Source organism: Astatotilapia calliptera, chromosome 10, assembly GCF_964374335.1.
Source record: "Astatotilapia calliptera chromosome 10, fAstCal68.1, whole genome shotgun sequence".
In the NCBI taxonomy this organism is placed as follows: Eukaryota; Metazoa; Chordata; class Actinopteri; order Cichliformes; family Cichlidae; genus Astatotilapia; species Astatotilapia calliptera.
Window position 1 is genome coordinate 21,535,100 of NC_137431.1, and position 24,322 is coordinate 21,559,421.

At 44.7% G+C, this 24,322-nt stretch overlaps 1 protein-coding gene across 2 annotated transcripts in view; it reads left to right on the forward strand.

Moving 5' to 3' along the window:
• nsg2 (neuronal vesicle trafficking associated 2) overlaps window positions 1-24,322 on the forward strand; it is a 57,726-nt gene that overhangs the window by 7,667 nt on the left and 25,737 nt on the right. For both annotated transcript variants that reach the window (XM_026181696.2, XM_026181697.2), the window contains exon 3: window positions 8,626-8,736. In XM_026181696.2, coding sequence (XP_026037481.1) covers window positions 8,626-8,736 — 111 coding nt within the window. The remainder of the gene's footprint in view (window positions 1-8,625; window positions 8,737-24,322) is intronic.

Genomic DNA, 24,322 nt, shown 5'->3' on the forward strand with positions numbered 1-24,322 from the left:
ACGGTAACAGCATCACGTGTCAGCTTGTTTATGTTCCACATAAACCTTTCACAATAAAGCTCAAGATCCTGTTGAGACTTTTCAAAATAAACTGAATCACGTGAAAGAGCAGATTATTTATGGATGAGAAGCAAAAAAAAAATAAACCTTAGACTCAAACTTTAGAACAGGCTTTTCCCCGCAGCACGCTGTGTAATAAATACTCACAAAGAAAACGGCGGTCGTTACAACTTATGTCTAAAAATGTATCGTTTCATGCATCTGTTAAAACACTCGACTCCAGCTACATGACGCGCAGCTGGAAACACTTCACGCAAGTCGAGCTGCCCGAGATTCACAGAATTTACAGAAAATGTTACATTTTTGTGATTTATATCGTTATCGGAACGATAGAATTCTTATATCGGGATATGAGATTTTGTTCATATCGCACAGCCTTAGCCTGAATTGTTTATAAAAAGCATGATCCATGCTCGTTACCCGCCAATTCAGATGACCCCACCATCGTCACAGCAGAAACTGTGACTCCTTAAACCAGGCAACATTTTTACATTCTTCTGTTTTTTAACTTTGATGAGGCTGTGTGAATTGTAGCCTCAGTTTTCTGTTTTAAGCTGACAGGAACAGCACCTGGTGTGATCTTGCCCTTCCGCTTCAGGGTTCAGTATGTCGTGCGTTCATAGACGTTCCTCTGCATATCTTGGTTGTAGGGTCACAATACCAGAAATTGAATAGTTAGTACCAGTAGTTGAATTAATGGACAGCCAATTCGATATCAAAACAAAATTTGTATCCCACATACTTAAAGATGAACTTCTTGAAGTTCTTTTAAAAACACTAACATGATGGCGGGTCATTTATTTAAAATCTTAACATTACATTTTGTTGACAAGACACTGACTGAAATATTAGAATATTTGCCATGTAACCTACTAATGTTAGAGTTACATCACGTTATTATAAGCATTTAATATCGCATCGCACAAAGCTGATTTCACAATGTTAGCTGTCAATCTAAATAGCAGCGTGCATTTCAGGATAACAAAAAAAAGATAACACTTAAAAGTATCCAAACTTTTAATTTAAACTGAAACTCACTCACCTTCAATTCTCTGAACAGATCTGGATGTTCTGCTGCCTCTGTACCTCCAGTGCCAAATAAAAACAAATGCAGTCACATTTAAAGAATTTTACTCTTAAGTTCTGATGACATCTCTACATGGATGTAACAAGCGGTTATTTGAGTTTCTATTGGCTTTTTATTAACTTGAAGTAATCTGGCTATTCTCTGTTGACCTTGGACATCAATAAGGCTTTTTCACCCAGAGAACTACTGCTCACTTTTTCTCTTTTAATGGATCGTTCTCCATAAACCTTCGAGATGGTCGTGTAGGAAAATCCCTAACAATCACAAATTTCTGAAAAACTCAGCCAAGCCTGTTAAGTACCAACAACCATGCTATGTTTACAGTCACTTAAATCACCTTTGTTCCCTATTAATTCCCTTAATTCAGTTAAAATTTCAGTAGGTTGTCTTAACCATGTCTGGAATTCTTATATACTTGAATTCCTGCCATTTGATTCGCTGAATACATTTTTGCATTAGCCAGGACTTGGACAGGTTTAAGTAATGAAGTGCATTGTAGTATGAAGTACTCAGATTAGATTTGCAGAGATCCCCGTATTTATGTGTTGAAGACCATTATTTAAAAAAATTTTTTAATAGATTTAAAGATAATATAGGCTGATCCAGCAGGTAAAAAACAAAAGTAACGTTATAACAGATTTACCTTATTTTAACTACCGTATTTCCTGGACTACAAAGCGCACCTGAATATTAGCCGCACAAGCTAAAATCAGGGGAAAATCCTGTTTTGTACATACATTAGCCGCACCTGACTAAAAGCCGCAGGTGTTTCAATGTTGACTTATCATATGTAAGAGAATATGCACAAAGCTAATTGTCCGGAAAGAGATGGCTGTTTGTACCCATAACTTGAAAAACAAGTTATGGGTACATATTTGCACATGTAGTACATAACAGTAACCTACAGCACACCAGAAAAATAGATTCGGACTACCTTTTAGGCTCAGGTGCAGTGACACGGCTTTAACAAGAAGAAAAGTCAGTCATTCACCACCATCTTTCTCTTCTTCCTGCGCACTAAAACCACCAAAGTCCTCTTCTCCAGTGTCGGATACAAACAGGCTCAGGATGGCTTCGTCATCCACTCTCCGCTTCTCTCCTTTGTTGTCACTTTCAAAACCAAAGAAATCCTCATTGTCAGTGTCAGAGTCCTCCTCTCCATCATGCAGCAGTCCAGCCCTTCAAAATCCGGTGGTGATCGTGGATGTTTTCACACTTTTCCACGCTGTCAGAATCCACCGGTGGAGTTGAGCATAACTTGCTTTTCGCAAGTTTATCGCCGCTCATCATCCACGACTCCCGCTGAACGCGTAGCGCTACTTTGAAGTTTGTTTTTCGCGCTACTTCGTACGGCACTACGTTGCCTGGCGGATGGACATGTGACTAACATACCACTCTTGAACCCCGATCCTTCCGCCAGGCAACGTAGTGCCGTACAACAGCGGAACAAACAAAACAAATCGTCTTACGATATGACAAAAATCATGGACAATCCATAGAAAAGCCGCACCTGACTAAAAGCCGCAGGGTTCAAAGCTTGTGCAAAAAGTAGCGGCTTATAGCCCGACAATTACGGTAGTTAAGATAAAAAATGTGCCAACGTGAATGTCTGCTGTCATTTAAATTAAATATTAATTGTCTTGATTTTAACATCAGTTCATCCTGTTATAACTCATGTTGTACAAATGTTCTTCTCTATTTTTAATGGTTTTCATTAATTATTTTTATCACAAGGAATCCCGAAGAATCAAAGGTGTCAAAAATGTATCTACAGCTGCTTTCCACGCTAAACTTCACCAAAGACCAACTCTCTCCCACAGCTCAGTTCTTAGGGATGAAAAACGAAACAGCATTCACTGCGATAACAGGTCTCACATACTGGGAAGATGGGCAAAGAAGAAATGTTCTGACAGCTTTTCCACAGGGGATATCAAATCTGAAAAAAAGAAAAAAATAATAATACTGTCACGGTCCGGGGCAGTGGCCGTGTGGAGAGTGGAAGGAGGACTCAAAACGCAGCACTTATTCAGGTGTGAGGGTGATTTATTGATAATATCAAATATAAAGTGGGGATGGTAAAACAGAACTAAGGATGAACTAACTGGGAGAAACTACACAAAGAAATAGCAAACCTGAACATGAAGGGAGAACAGCAGGGAGAGCACGCAGGGGATTTCACAGGGTATGAACACAGACAACGCGACGAGGAGCAGAGGAAATCACACACTATAAGTACACAAAGAGACACTGGGAAATCACACACAGGTGGGGGAAACAGCTGGACCTGATTAACCTGACGAGACAGGGGAACACTAACACCAGGGACCAACAGAGGGAGCACAAACCCAGAACCCAGTGTCTAAAATCCCAAACACAAACCATCCCAAAACAGCCATGAATAATAATGAAAGTAATAACAATAAAGAACATAAACATAAAGTCACTGAGTCATGGTCGCAGGACCATGACAAATACTGTGACTGGAGATGGAACGATGGAGAGACACAAAGAGAGAATGGCAGGCTGAGATTGATGAGCTTAAGCCATCTTTTCTGAAATGCACTTCATATACTTCTTCATGCCTTATTCAATCACTTGCTCCTTCACTCAAATATAGAAACGTGTGTTTTCAAAAAAACCCACATATCTATAAATTCTGTTGGCAACCAAAGTGTCCATCGTCACATTGTGAGGCAATCATCAGCTTACTGCACAGAGATATATTACAGATCTAAAAGTGACTCTTGAGTCAGACACAGAAGTATTAAAAGGTCACAGTGAAACAGGATGTTTACATAAAATATACATGACTAATTTGATATCTGTAAATAGACTCTCAAAGGAAATTGCTGGAGAGGCTGTACCCATGTAGGTGGGGGAATCATTAACCCGCCTCTTTCAGATGTAGAAGCGCTTGCCAGTAATATATTAAAGCAGCTACAGAAAACTCATGGTGATGTATTTTTAATACGGGTGGTTTAATTTGAAATTTTATTCACAGATGCAGTAGAAGGAATGAAATATTAATAGCTAAAATAAATATTTTTTATATACAAACTGATAAATATGACTCAAAATTTAGATAAAACGGTGTTAACGTGCAACGCTGGTATTCTGGAAATTAAAATTGTGTTTTCACACTTACAGGAATATGTTACCAAAACTGCAGGATGTGCTGCACCACTGCTGAGACAGAGAAGTACCACCATGAACAGTAATAATAGTACAATAGTACAACTACAGGGGACTAAATGGGTTGTGTAATCTCCCACTGAATACGTTTTTTCATGTACCAGCTACCTGTACCAAATATTTGACCCCTTCCTGATTTCTAAGTCACACTTAAATGTTTAAGATAATAAAAGAATAATAATAATAGAGGTTAATCTGAGTGAATACAAAAAATCCTGGCCATATGTGGAAAAAGTAATTGCCCTCTCTTGTCAGTTCAATGTTATGAGCCATGTCCAACTCTGATTATTGCCAGACCTGTTCAATCAAGAAATCCCTTAAATAGGCTAAAAGAGCAACAGATCGTACTATGATTTAAAGAAACAAAGTAATGACTTCTATTATTCTGGAAAGGGTTTCAGGGGACTCTATAGTGAAAGCCTTTATCTACAAAAGGAGACAACTTGGAACAGTGAACACCTTCCCAAAACAGCCTATCAAGTCATGTAAAAGGCCTCACTTGCCTCAGTTAAGGTCAGCGTTCTTAGTTTAATATAAGAAAGAGACTGGGCAAAAATGTCATAAATGGAAGAGATCCAAGGCAAAAACCACTGCTGACCAAAAAAGACTTCAGGACCTGGAAGTCTTGTTGCAAGTGATGAAACCATTAATTCCACTCTCTACCAGTAACTCCTGAAGGACAATGTCTGATCATCAGTTCGTGCCCTGATGCTATAGTTCACTTGGGTTATGCAGCAGGACAGTCCACCTCTGAATGGTTCTTTGCTTGTTGAAAGATCTTCTGATAAGCATCCCTACAGCATTTTGCGGTGTTCCACTTTATAGCTGTCATATTTATTTCTTCAAATGGAAAAAAAAGAAAAAGTCAAGGCTTCACCAAAGCCACATTGGTTTATGTGCTGGGTAACTAAAATAGCTTTAGCAGCCTTTCATGAAAATCTGATATTTGCTGAGATATTTAATTTTGGCCACCTACCTGACTTTCACTGCTATCGCAAACACTTCACTGCAGGCTTTGCCAAAAAAGTGCACAATCATACTACTAACATAAAGAAATAAAAGGCTGCTCATGCACAATGATAATAATGCAAGCTGCAATTGCTTTTTTTTCAGTCTTCATATCACATCTGCATTATTTATACACATTTACATCCAGTGTTAGTAATAAGAGTTTTCTGTTCATAAATTTAAGGTTTCCCAGAGAGTATTTAGACCTGTCTGATCAGAGATGGTGCCACTTTGTTCAGGGGATATCTACGAGCTGGCTGACAGCTAACAGCTGTGTAAATGAGGCAATGTTGACTGATGGCCACTTCATTAGGTAATATGAAATAAAGGAGTGAGATTTAGAGAAGGGGAAAGAGTAATGAAGCAAAATAAAGCGCTGGTGTGTTTGAGCCTAGAGGCTGCGAGCATGTTATTGTGAAATGAGTTGGAGAATGGGAAAGTTGAGCCAAAATTGAGACATTAGTTACAACTATGGCAAGCCTGACGTCTGGTGTTACTGCGCGGAAAGCCTTGGGGCACCAGCGCCTCAGGGGTCCAATCAAATGCGCAGTATTCAGTACACCTACTGCGGCCTTCAACTGTTAGATAAGAGGTTTCTACAGCCAACTGACAGCTTTGTTATTCATATAGTGGAGCCAGTTTGTGTGCGCAGCAGTTTCTGGCTTTGTCTCAAAGTGACGGAGAGCCGCTCAGAGGCAGCACAATTAGCCTCAAGGACACTGAGACATTGTTCTTCTTTTTTTTCCTCTCCATCCAGCTCTCCTCTGCTCTGTCATTTGTACTCTATTCCCTGCCCTGTCTTCTGTGCATTAGTATACAGGAAACGCACAAAAACAGTAGGGACACTTTGTCTTTTTAGTAATTGCAGTGGTGAAGTGCACGCAACCTGGTAAAAAGCACCTCTTTTGTTGTTCATTTACACCAGGGCCACAAAAAGCACCACAGAGGAATCAAAACTAGCAAGAGGGGACTGTGCAAATATAGCCTCCAGACAATCTTAAGAACTGCTTATACATGTGCGTGCAGCCAGACACTACTGCAGAAGTGTGACTTGCAATGCAAACTGTTTTTATGTTTGAGTGTGCGTGGGTTGATATCTTCATCAAGAGAAGCTCAGCTGTAATTCCTATGTTACTAAGGAAATCCCATCTGCTTTCTCCTCCCACGTGTTTTGAACGTGGACCTCCTACAACACAACTGGAAGTCGGAAAGCAAACCAGAGCTTTGAAGACTCTGTGTTTGGACTACAGCTCCAAACCTGTTTGCTTGAGGAGTGCAAAATTGACACTACTGGGACAGTTTTTTGCTTCTTTTGTTTTGCTCTAGCTGCCAGCAGAAAATAGCAAGACAGCTTAGTAAGCGGTAACAGGTGTCTGATATGAGCTTTCCAAATCCAAGGTTTAATTCAGCGCCAAAATAAGAGAGCTAACATTGTTGCCTTAGAATATAATTATTGAAAAGTTGACTGATGTGCTGTAATCTCATACACTGTCTAATATCAGCTGACACTCTTGACCCCAACTGGTCACAGCAGATGGCCCCGCCCCTCCCTGAGCCTGGTTCTGCTGGAGGTTTCTTCCTGTTAAAAGGGAGTTTTTCCTTCCCACTATCACCAAAGTGCTTGCTCATAGGGAGTCATATCATTGTTGGGTTTTTCTCTGTATGTATTATTGTAGGATCTAGCTTACAATATAAAGCGCATTGAGGTGACTGTTGTGTTGGTGCTGAATAAATAAAATTGAACTGAATCGAATTTTCTAACCCTTAAACCTGCTGCTGGTTAGAAAGATGTGCCTTTGTCCAAACTTCCTATGACAATTATGCCTTTTACAGAGGAAACATAACTTGGGGTGAGGGGTGACTTCTTTGTCATATCTTTATACAGGAATAGGATTTGTTTGTAGAGGAAGCGCTAAGCACAATATTATAATGTTATTACCATAAGATTTGTTACTTTATGACCAAGAAAATGTCTCCTGAGAAATAACTGCACGATGCATCAACGCAGCCCCCAACTACTGTGATTGGCCTGTTCAGCACAGTTGATTCCTCATGTGCATTTCTGACTACTCGCCACAGTTTTTGAATTTATCAGTGAGAGAATAACAATCATCAGCCCAGTATAAGGAATAAAAACCACAGCATCAATATAAGGACTCACAAATGTCTGTAGATTCCTGGAGGGAGATTGCTGAAACTATCAGAATGGATGTGAGGGACTGAACAAAAACGTGGAAAAAAAAACGAGGGACAAATATCTTTACCCCTAAAAGAAAAAGAAAACTGACCACAACAAACAGTAAGGACCCAGCATTTTATTTTTGTCTGTTGGCTGGCACCACGTATGAAGCATCAGGACATGACCACATGGTAATGAACATGTAACGAACCTGCGCAAGCATAGACAACGTCGACCACTTACAGAGGTTACATTGTAGACTCTACAAAGATTCCCCACAGAAGTCTGAATCAGGCTTCAGTCTGCAGCAATATTGAAGGGGGTGCTACGTGTCCTGTTAATATGCAGATGATTTTCAGGACCACAGACAGGTACAACACTGCATTGTAATTAGATGATCAATGATATTCACGCCATCTGTCAGCTGTTTGCTCATGCGGCCAAAGGACTGATGAACTTTTGCTATGTCAAGGCATCACCACTCCTCCTACAGCGTTGGTCGTATTTTAGTGAAGTGACATTAATTTAATAGCATTGATCCTCGACTTTTCAAGTCTCCTTGACTTCTTTAATTCTCAATAGTTTGTGCAACAAAACCAACCACTAGTAAGAAAACACAACTTTCTTTCTGCACGTTACATTAACCTTTGAATTCAGCTACAATGTTACTGAGCTTCTGGTTTCAATTGGTTTTTATTTTGAAGGCAGTGGGAAACAAACAGAATATTAGTAAATGAATGTTTCCTACTGGCTATTGCACATTTTTTCTGGACAAAATATTTCATAATGTACATTACAGTCTACTGAATGTGGATATGTTTTGATACAGATTGTTAACCAAGGATGATTCTGCACTTTGGCCCAGTTTTTATTAAGCCAACATGTTTCCTCCGTCACCTTTTTTTTGCACTTGACCTGAATGAACTGATTTTGTCAGGTGAAACCTCCTGCCATTTAATGCAGTTTGTAAGACCTTTGTGGCAACACGCTAAACGTAAATTAACCTTTCCCTTCCACGGTAATACCCATCAATCCTTCGCTGCCTTCAGCATCTTTGAGTATTTAACTGCTTTAATTTCGACTCTTCTTCTGCTTCCAGGTGGTGGTGAAAACTCGCACGGAGTACCAGACAGAGAAGAAGCGGCTGAAGGTGCCCAAAGTGGAGGAGTTCACCATCAGTTTTACTGATGGAGTGTCTGAGAGACTTAAGGTAAGAATTTACATAATAGAAACTCACAGTGTGCTTAATTATCTTCGGGGTCTGTGATGCAGAAATAACAATTCTAATAATGGGTGTCCGGTGGGTTCTTTATCATTGCAGCTATAATTGCATGAAGAATATTGATTCATCTAACATGTTCCCCTTTGGCCTACCCAAATGAAATCCATGTGACCAGTTTGAACTGCTCATTACATTTAGAAATGCAGCTGCAGTTGTAGTGTAAATACTCAGGAAGTAGACAAACAAATGAATGAATCTGGGTTATGATCAGCTCATGCAGACATGAGACTCCTGCTCTTTCTATAACAATCTTTCTCACTCACTGGCATGCAAACTCACAGTCTTCCCCGGTGACTGAAATAACAAGTTAGGTTCTATAAGCCAGAGTTTAAAAAGAAATTGTGTGTATCATGCAACAAGCTATACAGGCTTCATACAGTACATTAACATGAAATTGATTTAGCCACAGTTGCATCCGTGCTATTCACAACACTCAGGATAGTCATTTATTTCTTGCTTGTATAGCTGTAACTCTGCCTAGCAACCACTACACAAACACACAAATGTTCCAGGACAATAAAGTTAGTCAGGTTAGCTGTCCTGGGGAAGTTTACAGTAGTAACACGATGCAATCCCTGTTCTGTCATTAATCTTTGCCAATACTAGTATTTGGTGAATTTGCGTTTATTATTATATTTGCAAAATACCACCATATGTCTTGGTCATATTATTTTATTTAGTTGTATTTATCTGCGACACCTTAATGGCCGGTCTGTGAAGATATTGTCGGACATTAAACTCCGTGGTCCATGGCGCAAAAAAGGTTGGGGACCGCTGCTTTAAAGTATTCGTATGTCATTTATTGTCTTTGCAGAGTAGGCACTTCTGGATTATTTTTGGAAAAGTGTCTCTTCCTGCAGGGCATTGCACCACCAAACCAAACTAAGGGATGTTTACAGACACTCTAATTGTGGAATAATTATAAACTTAGCACAAAAAGTAAGGACATTTGTGTTTGGTTGATTATTTTTTGTATCTTATACTGCTGGAAAGTCTCTTTATTCCGCTTAAATTGTGCCACATTTTTCAGGAAAATGTATTTGTGGGTTGAGCAGCAGAGTAGAGTGTGTGGGTTGTGCCCATGAAAGTCTTCTCTGCCGATGCCAGACAGCTTATTCTGCTACTGATTAGAGCAGGGCAATATGGCCAAAAATATTTATCACGATATATATTTGAAAATTTGCAATAATGATATAACTGACAATATAATTGACACTGGACAAAATATTTTACAACGCCACAACTTTATAAGTGAAAAAAACCCCCATCAATGTATTTTTACTTAAACAAGCAGCTGTTTTTTATGTGCATTAAAGCTATATAAAAATTTAACAGTGCAAATGCAAATTCCTTGCTGACAGTTTAACCAAAAGGCATTTCCTGTCATGGTGAATGGATTAAAGGACTCAGGTGCGAGACTCCTTGCAGAATAACAGTGGATTTATTTACAGTGAAAAAGGTGAGTTAATAGTTCAAGTCTATAATCCAAGAAGGGCAGTGCAGTGATTCGGCGATCTCTCCTCACGGTGACAGTGCAATAATAATCCACAACAACTCCTGGTGCCGGCTCCTCCTCCAATCCCTGAATCCTGGAGGCAGATGAGAAAAAATACACGCACAGTAACGAAAACGTTCTCTCCTTCACAAACCGAGTATGCTGATCACGACTACGCTACCCGGTTTAGTTCAACGTTCCAGCGTTGGTTGTGACTCAACCGCCCCGTTAAATAGGTCTGAGCTGGCAAGGTAATTCTGCACAGGTGCGATGATTCTAGCTCAGGACACTCCCCTCCGGTCAACTGCCGTTCCGTGCCACGGCTTCCGGAAGTACATGTTCCAGCAGAAAAACACATGCACAGGATGGAGAGGAGAACACGACACAGTACACACAAACACCACAACAAATTGGCAAGACGATCAGTGAGGACCGTCTAGCCATGACAGTACCCCCCCATTAACGGGAGCCTCCCGGCGACCGACCAAATTTGTCAGGGTGCCGGCGGCGGAATTCCTTCACCATAGCATCATCCAGAATCGCAGACCGCGGCACCCAAGCACGCTCTTCCGGACCATACCCCTCCCAATCCACCAAAAACTGGAAGCCCCTACCGCGACGCCTGGCATCCATAATCCGCGTGATGGCATAAGCAGGAGCGCCGGCAACAACCCGGACGGGCGGCGGGGGCCTGGAAGGCGGGCACAAAGGGCTGGTCCGGACCGGTTTCACCTGGGAAACATGAAACACATTATGAATCCTCATGTTGCGAGGAAGGGCCAAACGAACAGACACCGGATTCAACACAGCTTGGATCGAAAAGGGCCCAATAAAACGCGGGGCCAACTTCTTGGATTCAGTTCGTAAGGGAATATACCTGGAAGAGAGCCACACCTGCTGTCCAACACGATAGGCAGGGGCCGGAGTGCGGCGACGATCGGCCAACCTCTTATTCTGCGCCGTCGTCCTCAACAGAGCCGCCCTGGTGGCGCGCCACGCCCGCCTGCAGCGTCTCATATGATGCTGAACAGAGGGAACGGCCAGCTCACCTTCAGTGATGGCAAGTAATGGTGGCTGGTACCCCAGCGACGCTTCAAACGGAGACACACCAGTGGCCGCCGACGTGCTGGAATTGTGGGCGTACTCAATCCAAGCCAACTGGTCACTCCAGGTGGATTGGTTCGAGGAAACCACACAGCGTAACATGGTTTCCAACTCCTGATTCGCCCTCTCCGCCTGACCGTTCGTCTGAGGATGAAAACCTGAAGACAAACTCACACGGGCCCCTAGTCCTGAACAAAACGCCCTCCAGACCCGGGAAGTAAACTGGGGGCCCCGATCAGAAACAATGTCTTGCGGAATCCCATGTAACCGAAAAACATGCTCGGTAAGGAGCCGAGCCGTCTCTAAGGCAGTCGGGAGTTTGGGCAACGCCACAAAGTGCGCCGCCTTGGAAAAACGATCTACAACAGTTAGTATGGTCGTGTTACCTGATGACGACGGTAGACCAGTGACAAAATCCAAAGCAACATGCGACCAGGGGCGCTTGGGGACTGGCAGAGGGTGCAAGAGACCGGCCTGGGGGGCACTGGGGGTCTTATTGCGAGCGCAGGTAGGGCAGGCCGCAACGTAGTCCCGAACATCCCTGAGAAGAGAGGGCCACCAAAACAAACGTCGCAGGAAACTCACGGTGCGGTTCTTACCAGGGTGGCAGGAGAACTTTGCTGTATGGGCCCAGTGTATAACCTTGCCCCGGACCGTTGTGGGGACGAACAGTCGTCCGTCAGGGCCCGTCCCTGGGTCCGGCTCCTGTTGCTGGGCCTCTTTAACCATCCTCTCGATCTCCCACGTGATAGCTCCCACGATGCATGTGGCGGGCAGAATGGGTCTCTGCTTCTCTCCGTCATCCGTGTGTGGTGCAAATTGGCATGAGAGAGCATCGGGTTTCGTGTTGCGTGATCCTGGTCTGTAGGTTCTAGTGATATTGAAACGTGTAAAGAACAGGGCCCACCTGGCTTGACGTGCGTTAAGACGCTTAGCTGCCTGGATATACGCCAAGTTCTTATGGTCCGTCCAAACCACAACGGGGTGTTCACTTCCCTCCAACCAGTGCCTCCATTCCTCCAGGGCCAGCTTGATGGCGAGGAGCTCCCGATCGCCCACGTCGTAATTCTGTTCCGCTTGGGTCAGCCGTCGAGAGAAGTAGGCACATGGATGCAGCTTGCCACCCACCCGCTGGGAGAGAACGGCCCCCACCCCCGAATCCGATGCGTCCACTTCCACCACAAATGGTCGGGTGAGGTAAGCCTGGATCAAAATGGGAGCAGAGGAAAACAGTTGTTTCAAACGAGCAAATGCCTGCTGCGCGGAACTAGACCATAGAAAGGGCAGTTTGGGAGAAGTGAGTTGTGTGAGGGGAGAAACCACCTGGCTAAAGTTCGTGATGAACCTCCTGTAAAAGTTGGCGAACCCAATAAACCTTTGCAGTTCTCGACGCGTCTTGGGTTCGGGCCACTCCACCACTGCCTTCACCTTAGCAGGATCGGCTCGTAGCCGCCCCTCCTCCACAATAAACCCCAAAAACGGCACAGACTGAACATGAAACTGGCATTTCTCACCCTTGACGATAAGTCGATTTTCCAGCAGACGCTGCAGCACCAGTCGCACCTGTTTCACATGTTCGGCTCGAGTCTTAGAGAAGATGAGAATGTCGTCTAAATAGACAAACACAAAATGATTAAGAAAGTCACGCAGCACATCATTAACCATTGCTTGGAAGACAGCGGGGGCGTTGGTGAGTCCGAATGGCATGACCAGATATTCGAAGTGCCCCAAATGGGTGCTAAACGCCGTCTTCCATTCATCCCCCTCACGAACACGAACCAGGTGGTATGCATTACGGAGATCGAGTTTGGAGAAGATAGTCGCCCCTTGGAGTAGTTCAAACGCTGAGACAAGAAGAGGGAGGGGATATCTGTTCTTTTTTTTTTTTTTTTTTTTTTTTTTTTTTTTTTTTTGGCCTGTCCCGTTTGGCTCTTTTGCCCTCAGAATTGTTGTCTAAAGGCAAAGAAAGATGCCCAACGGATTTACTTTACCAAACTGACCATCCCAGCCTTGCCGTAATGGTCCATTTGATTCACCTTTTATTGTTTATTTTATTTTCACTCACTGAATACGGGACAGACTTGACTGGGGGAAAGAAGGGGAGAAAGAAAGAGGGAAAGAGAAACAGCTGAGAAGAGGGACGGGGGAGAAGGGCAAAAGACAAAAACCAACAGAACGGGCAGAGAAAAAAAAATGCATATATCAATCACCTGGGTCACCTGCTGAGAAAGAAAAAAGAAAGCAAGCAGAAGAGAACAAGAGTAATAGAATAAACAACATCACAATGATATATGGGAATATGACAGTAAATACTAAATGTTAAACATTATTGTGCAGCACATAAGATCAACAGAACACAGTGTGCTTTGAGGTAGGAGCCAAAAAGGGTGTAGTTTGTGGGTGTGATCACCCGTGTGTACACCTGTGAGCATGGACGCGCTTGTTTTTTGTTTTTTAAAAGGTTCCTTCATGTAATAATCTGCTAGAGGGTGTGGGGGGGCCACAGCCCCGTCCTCCAGGGCATGAAGCAGGTGTGGAGGAGATCAAAACTCCAGACATCCAGAGGCCCCCAGAACACAAGAGACCAAGGAAGACCAACAGAGGGGCAGCTGCGCCACTGTCCCGGAAAGAGCTGAGGAGAGTCCCAGATGAGGGCTCACTCAGCAGCCGCGGAGCAGAAGCCAGGGGGAGTTGCAGTGACGCGCCCGTGAGCTCCGCCGGCAGCCAGCTGCGCCTGAGTGACCGAGCCCCAGGCCGAGAGGCCGGGGGCACCCCACCTCCGAAGTGGCCCGAGCGAGCCCCAGGCTCCAGGCCCCGATAAGCGGCCGCCAAGGAGTGAGCCGGTGTGTACCTGGACGCCCATCCCCGGACACAAAGAACCACCAACGCACCGATGTCTGAGGGGGTCCGCCACTGGCAGGGGAAGTGGTGGTAGGGGGAGATAGGCCTCCAAACCTTGGAGGGCCTGAGATGTCCCCAGAGAGGTGGCGCCTGACACCCAACCTGACATATAGACACAGACATACAGGCACACACAGATACAAACATCCATTCCCACCCTCATGCTCTCATATGCACTTACTCCACACTCAACCAACGTGGAGACAGACATAAAGAGACGTTGTACACACGATCACACTCCCCAAGCGTACTCTACAAACCGGGTCTAGGTGCCCCCGCCCCTGGAGGGGGGAACTGCACCCAGACCCAGGTGGTGTTTCCCTTTTCCCTGCGGTGGGGGGAGGCAGACCGCCCCCACTCCGTAGCAGCAGGAAGGCTCCACACTCCAGACCGCAGTCGGACGGCCAACTCCTCCTCCTAGCCCCCCTGCTCCAGCAGGTCGCAGAGAATGGGGGTGAGAGAAGACTCCAAACCTCCCTCCACCCGCTCATTGTAGTGTTGATGCATGTGTGTTTTAAGGTGCATTTAAAACCCAGGAGGGCTTGGAGCTACCTGCCAGAGAGCAGCAGGTAAGCGCATGGTCCCTCCTGCTAGCCCTCAATGTCTATGTGTATTTAAAATTGAGAGGTGGGCAACGATGCCAGGGGTGGGGTGTACACCCTGATGGTACTTTGGACTCCGTGTATCGTGCCCACCCCCAAGATCCTATATGTATGTGTAATGAGAGTGTGAGTAATGTGAATGTCTAAGTTGTGGGATAAAATTGAGGCAGAGGCAGCCAGAAGGGGACAGAGGGGGGGGGGGGGTAGCCTCCTCTGCACCCTGGTGACATACCCCTACTCCAAGGCCCTGCATGTGTGGGTGGTTGTGGTGGAGCGGGAAGAGGGAGGCAGCTGGAGATGGGGAGGGAAGGAAGGGAGGGGCAAGTGACCCCTCCCTGGGGCCAGCTCCCCCGCTGACCCCAGTAGGCACCCCCACACTCCGCGACCCGCCAGGGAAAGGGGGCCCAGGCCCATCCAGACCGGGGCCCAGTGCAGGAGTGCCGCCCGGCCCCACAGAGCCCGGGACAGTCCACCCAACCCCACCACAGAGAAAACTGCACCCACCCCACCATCCACTCATCTTCCAGACTACATAAGACAATAAACACCCAGGCTGAGATCTTCCTCCACCTCTCCTGTATCTCCCCCTCCTGCAGAGGGAGCTCCTGAGGAGAGGAAAGCTCCTGCAAGATGTGACAATCTCCCCCACCAGTTGAAGAGCCCCCCAGGTGGCTCGATGCACCGGCGGCACCCTGCTCCAGGGGGATATCTGTTCTTGACGGTGATCTTGTTCAGGCCCCGAAAATCAATACAGGGGCGGAGAGACCTGTCCTTCTTCTGTACAAAGAAGAATCCAGCCCCCAGAGGGGACGTAGATGGGCGAATTAGGCCGGCAGCGAGAGAGTCTGTAATGTAGCGCTCCATCGTCTCCCATTCAGGCTTTGAGATGCTGTAAAGCCGGCTGGTGGGTAATGGGGCGCCAGGGTGCAGATCTATCCCGCAATCATAAGGGCGATGAAGCGGGAGAGACACTGCTAGGTCTTTGCTGAATACTTGAGCCAGGTCATGGTACTCCGGAGGGACGGCTGAGAGATCGGGTGCCTTCACCTGAGCCGCCGGATTCAGGGGCACTACACTAGGCACCGCTGCACGTAAACAATGTTCATGGCACCACTCGCTCCAGCCTGTCACGCGTCCCTGAGCCCAGTCGATCTGCGGATTGTGCTGTTTAAGCCATGGGAACCCCAAGACCAATGGGGTGCCGGGGGCTTTAAACAGAAACAGGGAAACTCTCTCAACATGGTTACCAGAAAGAACTAAAGTCAGATCGACAGAGCGATGGGTTATTGCCGCTAACGGGCTGCCGTTAAGAGCTGAAACCTGAAGAGGCTCCTGGAGAGGAACCGCGGGGAAGCCCAACTGCCTAGCGAGCGATTCATCCAAAAAATTTTGTTCAGCTCCAGAGTCCACTAATGCACGGCACTGGTGAGTGTGAGATTGAAAAACCAACTTAGCAGAACAACTCAGATGGGGAGCAATGTTCATGGTCGCACCCGTCAGTACTCCCACAGCTACTGACGGGCCTGGTCGTTTCCCCGAGAGGGGCATGCGTCAGCAAAATGTCCCTTCTTTCCACATGCAAAACACTCACCCGTCTGGCGTTTCTTCCTCCAATCTGTGGAGCTCAACCGTGCTCCGCCTAACTGCATCGGCTGCTCCTCCTCTCCTGCTGACCGCGGGTCCGTCCCCTTCCACTCCAGGGCCGGTAATCCAGTCCGCCACCCAGCGCCTCCCAGTGTCCGCTTGCTGAACTCCCGAAGGTGATCGTCCAACTTAATACATAAATTAATCAATGCACACAAGGTCTTAGGCAATTCTTTGGAAGCCAACTCACGCTTCAGTCCCTCGTTCAGACTGTTCAAGAAAGCTCCCCGGAGCGCCATTTCCTCCCAACCAGTCTCCTCAGCAAGAATCCAGAAATCCACCGAAAAGTCAGCGACACTCCTCCGGCCCTGTTTCAAAACAAACATCCTATGTGCCGCACTGTCAGGGTTAGTTCCTTTATCAAAAACACTTCGAAATTTGCTCAAAAAATCAGTGTAGGAAATCTGAGGCTGGGAGTTTAGGACCGCTTGTGCCCACTGCAAGGCTCGACCTGTCAACAGCTCCACCATCAGGGTGATTTTAGAACAATCAGTGGCATAAGCCTGAGGCTGCTGCCTAAACGTGAGGGCACACTGCATTAAAAATCCCCTACTCTTGTCCAAATCTCCAGAAAATTTTTCTGGGACTGGCAACAAATGTTCACGCCGTGGCGGAGGAGGGGAGGGGGGCAGTGGGCAAGCAGCAGCGACGTTGATCGGAGGTGGTACTGGTAAAGGCCCCCCAGCAGCTCCAGGTGGAGATAGCAACATACCTTTTAGCTCGGTCACAACCTGGATTAGCGCTGATTGCTCCTTGGAGAAATGTTGTAACATATTCTCATGGCGTTCTAGTAGCGCCGCCTGAAGTGACAGCTCGCGCCGCCAATGCGCCGAGTCCGCTGAGTCCACTTGGCTGGAACGTTCTGTCATGGTGAATGGATTAAAGGACTCAGGTGCGAGACTCCTTGCAGAATAACAGTGGATTTATTTACAGTGAAAAAGGTGAGTTAATAGTTCAAGTCTATAATCCAAGAAGGGCAGTGCAGTGATTCGGCGATCTCTCCTCACGGTGACAGTGCAATAATAATCCACAACAACTCCTGGTGCCGGCTCCTCCTCCAATCCCTGAATCCTGGAGGCAGATGAGAAAAAACACACGCACAGTAACGAAAACGTTCTCTCCTTCACAAACCGAGTATGCTGATCACGACTACGCTACCCGGTTTAGTTCAACGTTCCAGCGTTGGTTGTGACTCAACCGCCCCGTTAAATAGGTCTGAGCTGGCAATGTAATTCTGCACAGGTGCGATGATTCTAGCTCAGGACACTCCCCTCCGGTCAACTGCCGTTCCATGCCACGGCTTCCGGAAGTACATGTTCCAGCAGAAAAACACATGCACAGGATGGAGAGGAGAACACGACACAGTACACACAAACACCACAACAAATTGGCAAGACGATCAGTGAGGACCGTCTAGCCATGACATTTCCAGTGGAAATTGGCTGACATATCCTCAGCATAACCAGGTATAATATCCACAAAACTTAAAAAGAGGTTATACACACACAATACAGTAATATTATGTTGAAGCACAGTACGTATCACTCCATGAGGCTCCTGACTACGGTAGCTGTAATGCTCAGACAATCCATTAAGCGGTGCGGCTTCGTAGCTTACCAAAGTTGTACTAAAACATTTTTGACAGATTTTTTAACCGTGTATCACATAAAATCGGTTCAACGTCAGTAAGCACAACAAGAATTCATACATAAGGCGCACCGGATTATAAGGGGCCCTGTCGATTTTTCATCAAATCAAAGGATTGATTTTAAGTGTGCCTTATTTTCCGAAAAACACGCTAATAACGACGGCCTGCTAGCATGCTCTACCAAAAATTGTGCTTTGTTGTGTATCTGACGGACGAAAACCAAACCAGTTCCACACCACTGAAGTTGCAGCATTTTTACAAACCAATGTTAGTTCATTCAACGATCCACTTTCGGCCTTCTCGTTCTCCATTACCGCCATGCTTTTTCCGCCATGTTCGTATAAAAATAAATGCATTGCACATGCACGTTTTACCCATATTCTATCGCGATATTTCACTTTCTTATCATTGCCTAACATTATACTGGTGTTACCGTGAACGGTATGATATGGCCCAGCCCTACTACTGACTCTTGTTTTAAGATGGTTGAAGAATGGGATGCCATGCCACAGCATTGTGTGACCAAGCTGGTGACCACCATGAGTAGGATGTGCCAGGCTGTTGTGGTTGTGTTTGGTTTTTTCATGTATTTCTGAGGCCCCTGTTTGTTAAATAAATGAATAGTGAAATTACCAACATGTCTTGTTTCTTTAGACTTCGATCATCCAGTCCAGTAACGACACCTAAAAAGAGTCAAAAACAGAATAAGCTTTTTGGCATTGGCAGAGATGATTTACCACATTTTCATGAGTGCAGCCCACATGCTCAACTCTGCTGCTCAACCCACAAATTCATTTTCCTTACACATGTGGCACCATTTAAGGGGGAATAAACAGGTTTTCCGGTAGTATAAGATTTATTGTCAAGAAGCATTGTTACAAGAAAGAAGTAATCGACCAAACCCAAATTTCCTTATGCACATAAGCTTAGAATTGGAAGGCCAAAGTCTACAGTAATAGGTAGATCTTTGAAAAGATGACAGTATAGCCATCTCACTATGCTGATGTTATATCCTAGCCAAGTCTTAAATCCAGTGCTTCTGGTCGGGGCTTTATGTCACGTTTCTATAGGTGTCAGCATTTATAACAAAAACAGACTTACTTTCCATCCCAGAGAAGATTTGTCTTCATTTACATTTATCAATAATCTAATAATCCAGACGATTTATTGAAGTTGGTAACCACTAGACAAACTGCCTGGCTGTTTGCATTTTTTCCCCTTTAATCTATACAGTGGGGCAAAAAAGTATTTAGTCAGCCACCGATTGTGCAAGTTCCCCCACCTAAAATGATGACAGAGGTCAGTAATCTGCACCAGAGGTACACTTCAACTGTGAGAGACAGAATGTGAAAAAAAAATCCATGAATCCACATGGTAGGATTTGTAAAGAATTTATTCGTAAATCAGGGTGGAAAATAAGTATTTGGTCAATAAGAAAAATACAACTCAATACTTTGTAACATAACCTTTGTTGGCAATAACAGAGGTCAAACGTTTACTATAGGTCTTTACCAGGTTTGCACACACAGTAGCAGGTATTTTGGCCCATTCCTCCATGCAGATCTTCTCGAGAGCAGTGATGTTTTGGGGCTGTCGCCGAGCAACACGGACTTTCAACTCCCGCCACAGATTTTCTATGGGGTTGAGGTCTGGAGACTGGCTAGGCCACTCCAGGACTTTCAAATGCTTCTTACGGAGCCACTCCTTTGTTGCCCGTGCGGTGTGTTTTGGATCATTGTCATGTTGGAAGACCCAGCCTTGTTTCATCTTCAAAGTTCTCACTGATGGAAGGAGGTTTTGGCTCAAAATCTCACGATACATGGCCCCATTCATTCTGTCCTTAACACGGATCAGTCGTCCTGTCCCCTTGGCAGAAAAACAGCCCCATAGCATGATGTTTCCACCCCCATGCTTCACAGTAGGTATGGTGTTCTTGGGATGCAACTCAGTATTCTTCTTCCTCCAAACACGACGAGTGGAGTTTATACCAAAAAGTTCTACTTTGGTTTCATCTGACCACATGACATTCTCCCAATCCTCTGCTGTATCATCCATGTGCTCTCTGGCAAACTTCAGACGGGCCTGGACATGCACTGGCTTCAGCAGCGGAACACGTCTGGCACTGCGGGATTTGATTCCCTGCCGTTGTAGTGTGTTACTGATGGTGACCTTTGTTACTTTGGTCCCAGCTCTCTGCAGGTCATTCACCAGGTCCCCCCGTGTGGTTCTGGGATCTTTGCTCACCGTTCTCATGATCATTTTGACCCCACGGGATGAGATCTTGCGTGGAGCCCCAGATCGAGGGAGATTATCAGTGGTCTTGTATGTCTTCCATTTTCTGATGATTGCTCCCACAGTTGATTTTTTCACACCAAGCTGCTTGCCTATTGTAGATTCACTCTTCCCAGTCTGGTGCAGGTCTACAATACTTTTCCTGGTGTCCTTCGAAAGCTCTTTGGTCTTGGCCATGGCGGAGTTTGGAGTCTGACTGTTTGAGGCTGTGGACAGGTGTCTTTTATACAGATGATGAGTTCAAACAGGTGCCATTCATACAGGTAACGAGTGGGGGACAGAAAAGCTTCTTACAGAAGACGTTACAGGTCTGTGAGAGCCAGAGATTTTCCATGTTTGAGGTGACCAAATACTTATTTTCCACCCTGATTTACGAATAAATTCTTTACAAATCCTACCATGTGGATTCATGGATTTTTTTTTCACATTCTGTCTCTCACAGTTGAAGTGTACCTCTGGTGCAAATTACTGACCTCTGTCATCATTTTAGGTGGGGGAACTTGCACAATCGGTGGCTGACTAAATACTTTTTTGCCCCACTGTATATACCAGTGCACAGTCAGAAGGCAGAAAGCACACTATTTCATACAGTAATGACATGACATATGAAATCCTCAACAAAAACAACAATTGCCTTGTTGAAAGAAAAACAACCACATGCAAATTATTCCACTGAAAAGCAGCTCTTTGAAGGTGGAAGCTACCCGAGCTGACAGGTACAGGGGTTCGATTTACCCAGTAATGCTTTACAAGTATAGATATTATATTCACTGTCAATATAACTAGCTACAGCATAGCAGTCTACAGTGCCTACACAGTGTGGATTAAAATCTAATAGGACACATTTTCTGGCAAAGCGAGGACCTTTACTTGAATATTCAAGTACAAATAATTGATAATTCTTCATCTTCGGTTTTATTGGCATTTTAATCTAAGCAAGGGAGCTGTGTGCATCTTCCAACACCACCCTTCTTTGCCACAGGGTAGAACAGGTGACTTGAGCAGCACGAGTGTGGATCACAGCGCTCCAAAATCATCCACGGGCGCTGTCTGCTCTGTTTCGCTGTCGTTAGGGGAGACCAGAGAGATCTCACGTTGTCATGGCAGCAAAGAAAACCTCCCTCCATGGCAACCCTGACAGGGAGCAAGAGAGGAGGAAAAAGTGCACGAGCAGAGGTGTGTGCATGTTTAGGTGTAGGTGAGGGTGTGTAAATGAGGTGTAATACTGGTCTGAGATGTCCTTCGAAGCAGGAGAGAAGAGAATCGGATCCTGGAAAACATGAGATGTGCTGTGTGTTCGGACTGTACTGAAGCTGTGAAGTTTGAGCAGAAAAATGTGTCTTTAGATTATCCCATAGCACATGGGGTGAGCTCGGTGCCTTGGTAGAACATCAGACATAAGTTTTGTTCATGATATCGACGGAGTGCAGCTGCCTCTGGGTTCCCTTACTAGTTCCCAAGAAGCCAATTAAAGGGCTTGATCCCTTTTGTGAGTCCCGTTTTAAGTGCTTATTGGCTAAGCATGTTTAGGAGGTGGTTTGAATAAATTTTGTGTGTCAATATAGTCTATACAGGATGCCATTTTTGTTAAAATGTTCTCTATCTACATATAGCATACAGCACATTTTAGGAATTTCATTGAGAAACATTTTAAATGTGAGACGACCAAACAGACCCATCTAAGTATCTTTCAATTACAAGTAATTACCTTCCTTAACAACTCTTTGAGGAGGGAAGTTTTTAGGGCTCGAAATACATTACAATTGAATGTTGTATAAAAAGGTTAAGGAGTGTTTTTATTGCACCACTGGTAACAAAAAAACGTTTTTAGCATGGTTGTCCATTGATTTTCCTACACTTATCCAATTCACGGTTGCGAGTGGGGGCCTGAGCCTATCCCAGCTGCCATAGGTTGAGATCCTGGGCGGGTCACCAGTCTATCACAGGACTAACACAGAGAAACAGACGATTATGGCAATTTAGATTTAGCAATCGGGCTAATTCCCTACTAAATTTGTGTTTTTGGCCTGTTGGAGGAAGCCGGAGTACTGGGCGAGAAAGCCATAAAGACACAGGGGCAACATGCAAACTCCACACGGAGAGGCCCAGCCAGATGTTGGAGTCAAATCCAGAACCTTCTTGCTGTGAGGCAACAGTGTTAACCACCATACTGGACTTTTTCCATATTCCAAAATCATAGTTTAACCATGGCAGACCTACAAAAATAACATCTATAGTTACATAATTAAGCAGCCTAGTGAAATTCCCTGAACAGTCCTGTTTTATTTTCATTTGGAATTCCTTGGAATTCTCATTCACAGCTTTCCTTGACCTTATATCTTTTATCAAGTACAAGGAAAAGTGTGGATTTAATATCACACTGGATAGGTCTTTTGCACACGTTCCAATGTGTGGCCCCTTGTCGTATAGAGGAAACTCAAAAATGTACACAGTGAGAGTGTTGCTCCTCTGAGCTGGCCAGAATGCTGCGGCAGACTCTACAGTCATCCCTGGCTTACCACACTACGTCAGCTTTTGTTAGCTAGATATGCGTTTCAGTCCGTGGGATTTTTATGGTATGTCGGGTAGTTTTGGGTGCTCAACTGAACCGACTCGCTTTGTTTGACTGACAGAGCCGATCCTGCAGCCGGGCACACATGCATATATGCAGAACAGAGTGCTGCACGCTGTGCAGTGCAGACATTTCTAGATGAAAAGCTTGCACATCTCTTCCCCCTTTAAAGCTCTGCAGATTTTGTTGATGGATGAAGAGCTCAGAGTGTAAAATGCTCTCTAATCTGTCCCCCCCCACCGCCTTGTTTCTGCTTACCACTCACCATCCTGCTTCTTTATTTCCTCTCCTTGCCTCTTTCTGCTCGCAGCACTGATGTTGTTTTCTGGGTGGATTTAAAAAAGCTTTTATTTATTTTAGAAATTTGAAAGTGTTACTTGCCTGGACAGTGAATGAAGGATAGTCGATCTGAAAAAGTGAGTCGAAAGAATAGTTGATTCTTTTGTTACCTAAAAGGGAAAAAAAGCATAAAATAAATTTCATTATTTTTTGTGTCATGAGCATTACAGCAGATACATTTAGTAATTACTTTATTCTCCCATTATTCTTTCTCCTTGTCTGTGTCGTTCAATCCTCCTTTTTCTTAAACATCCATCACTTTAGAACGGGTTAATGTGACATTGATTCCTGTTTCCTCGCCTTCTTCCCTCCCTCCTACTCTTGTTCTGTCCCTCACCGTCTGTCTTTTACCCTCCTCCCTCCCTCATTTTTCCTGTCCTCCTGATTACTCACAGTACAGATGAGCTGCAGTGTATTCCCTGTAGTTGTTTTGTTCCATGAATGAACCGAGGAGTGCACCTTTCCCACCTCATTAGCTATAATGAAGACGGACAATAAGTTTCTGAATTTCACTGCATGCCCCTGATAGGTAGAGAAGGAAGATTAAAGTTGATACTGCAGGCAGAGAAAGAGCTCATCATATTTTAGTATATCCAAGTATATTCCAAAAAATAAAACATACAAAGTACAAGTAAAGTATTGGGCCACACCTTTAATTTTAAGTGTTTTAGGTATATAAAATATCAAGCACCTAGCCAGCTTCTGTCGGTGTAATGTATAGGTGGCCCAGTATACATATTTCTCCCTATAGTAAGGAAGCCAGCTCCTGTATTGTGTTATGGTATATTGCAATATATTTCGTGTCTTTTTTTAATCATTTAAGCAACATCAATCATCAAGTACTAATTGATACTGTCTTAAAGGCTCCTGTGCAATCACTTTAAAGAAAGAACTTTAAAAAAAAAAGTTAAAATTCT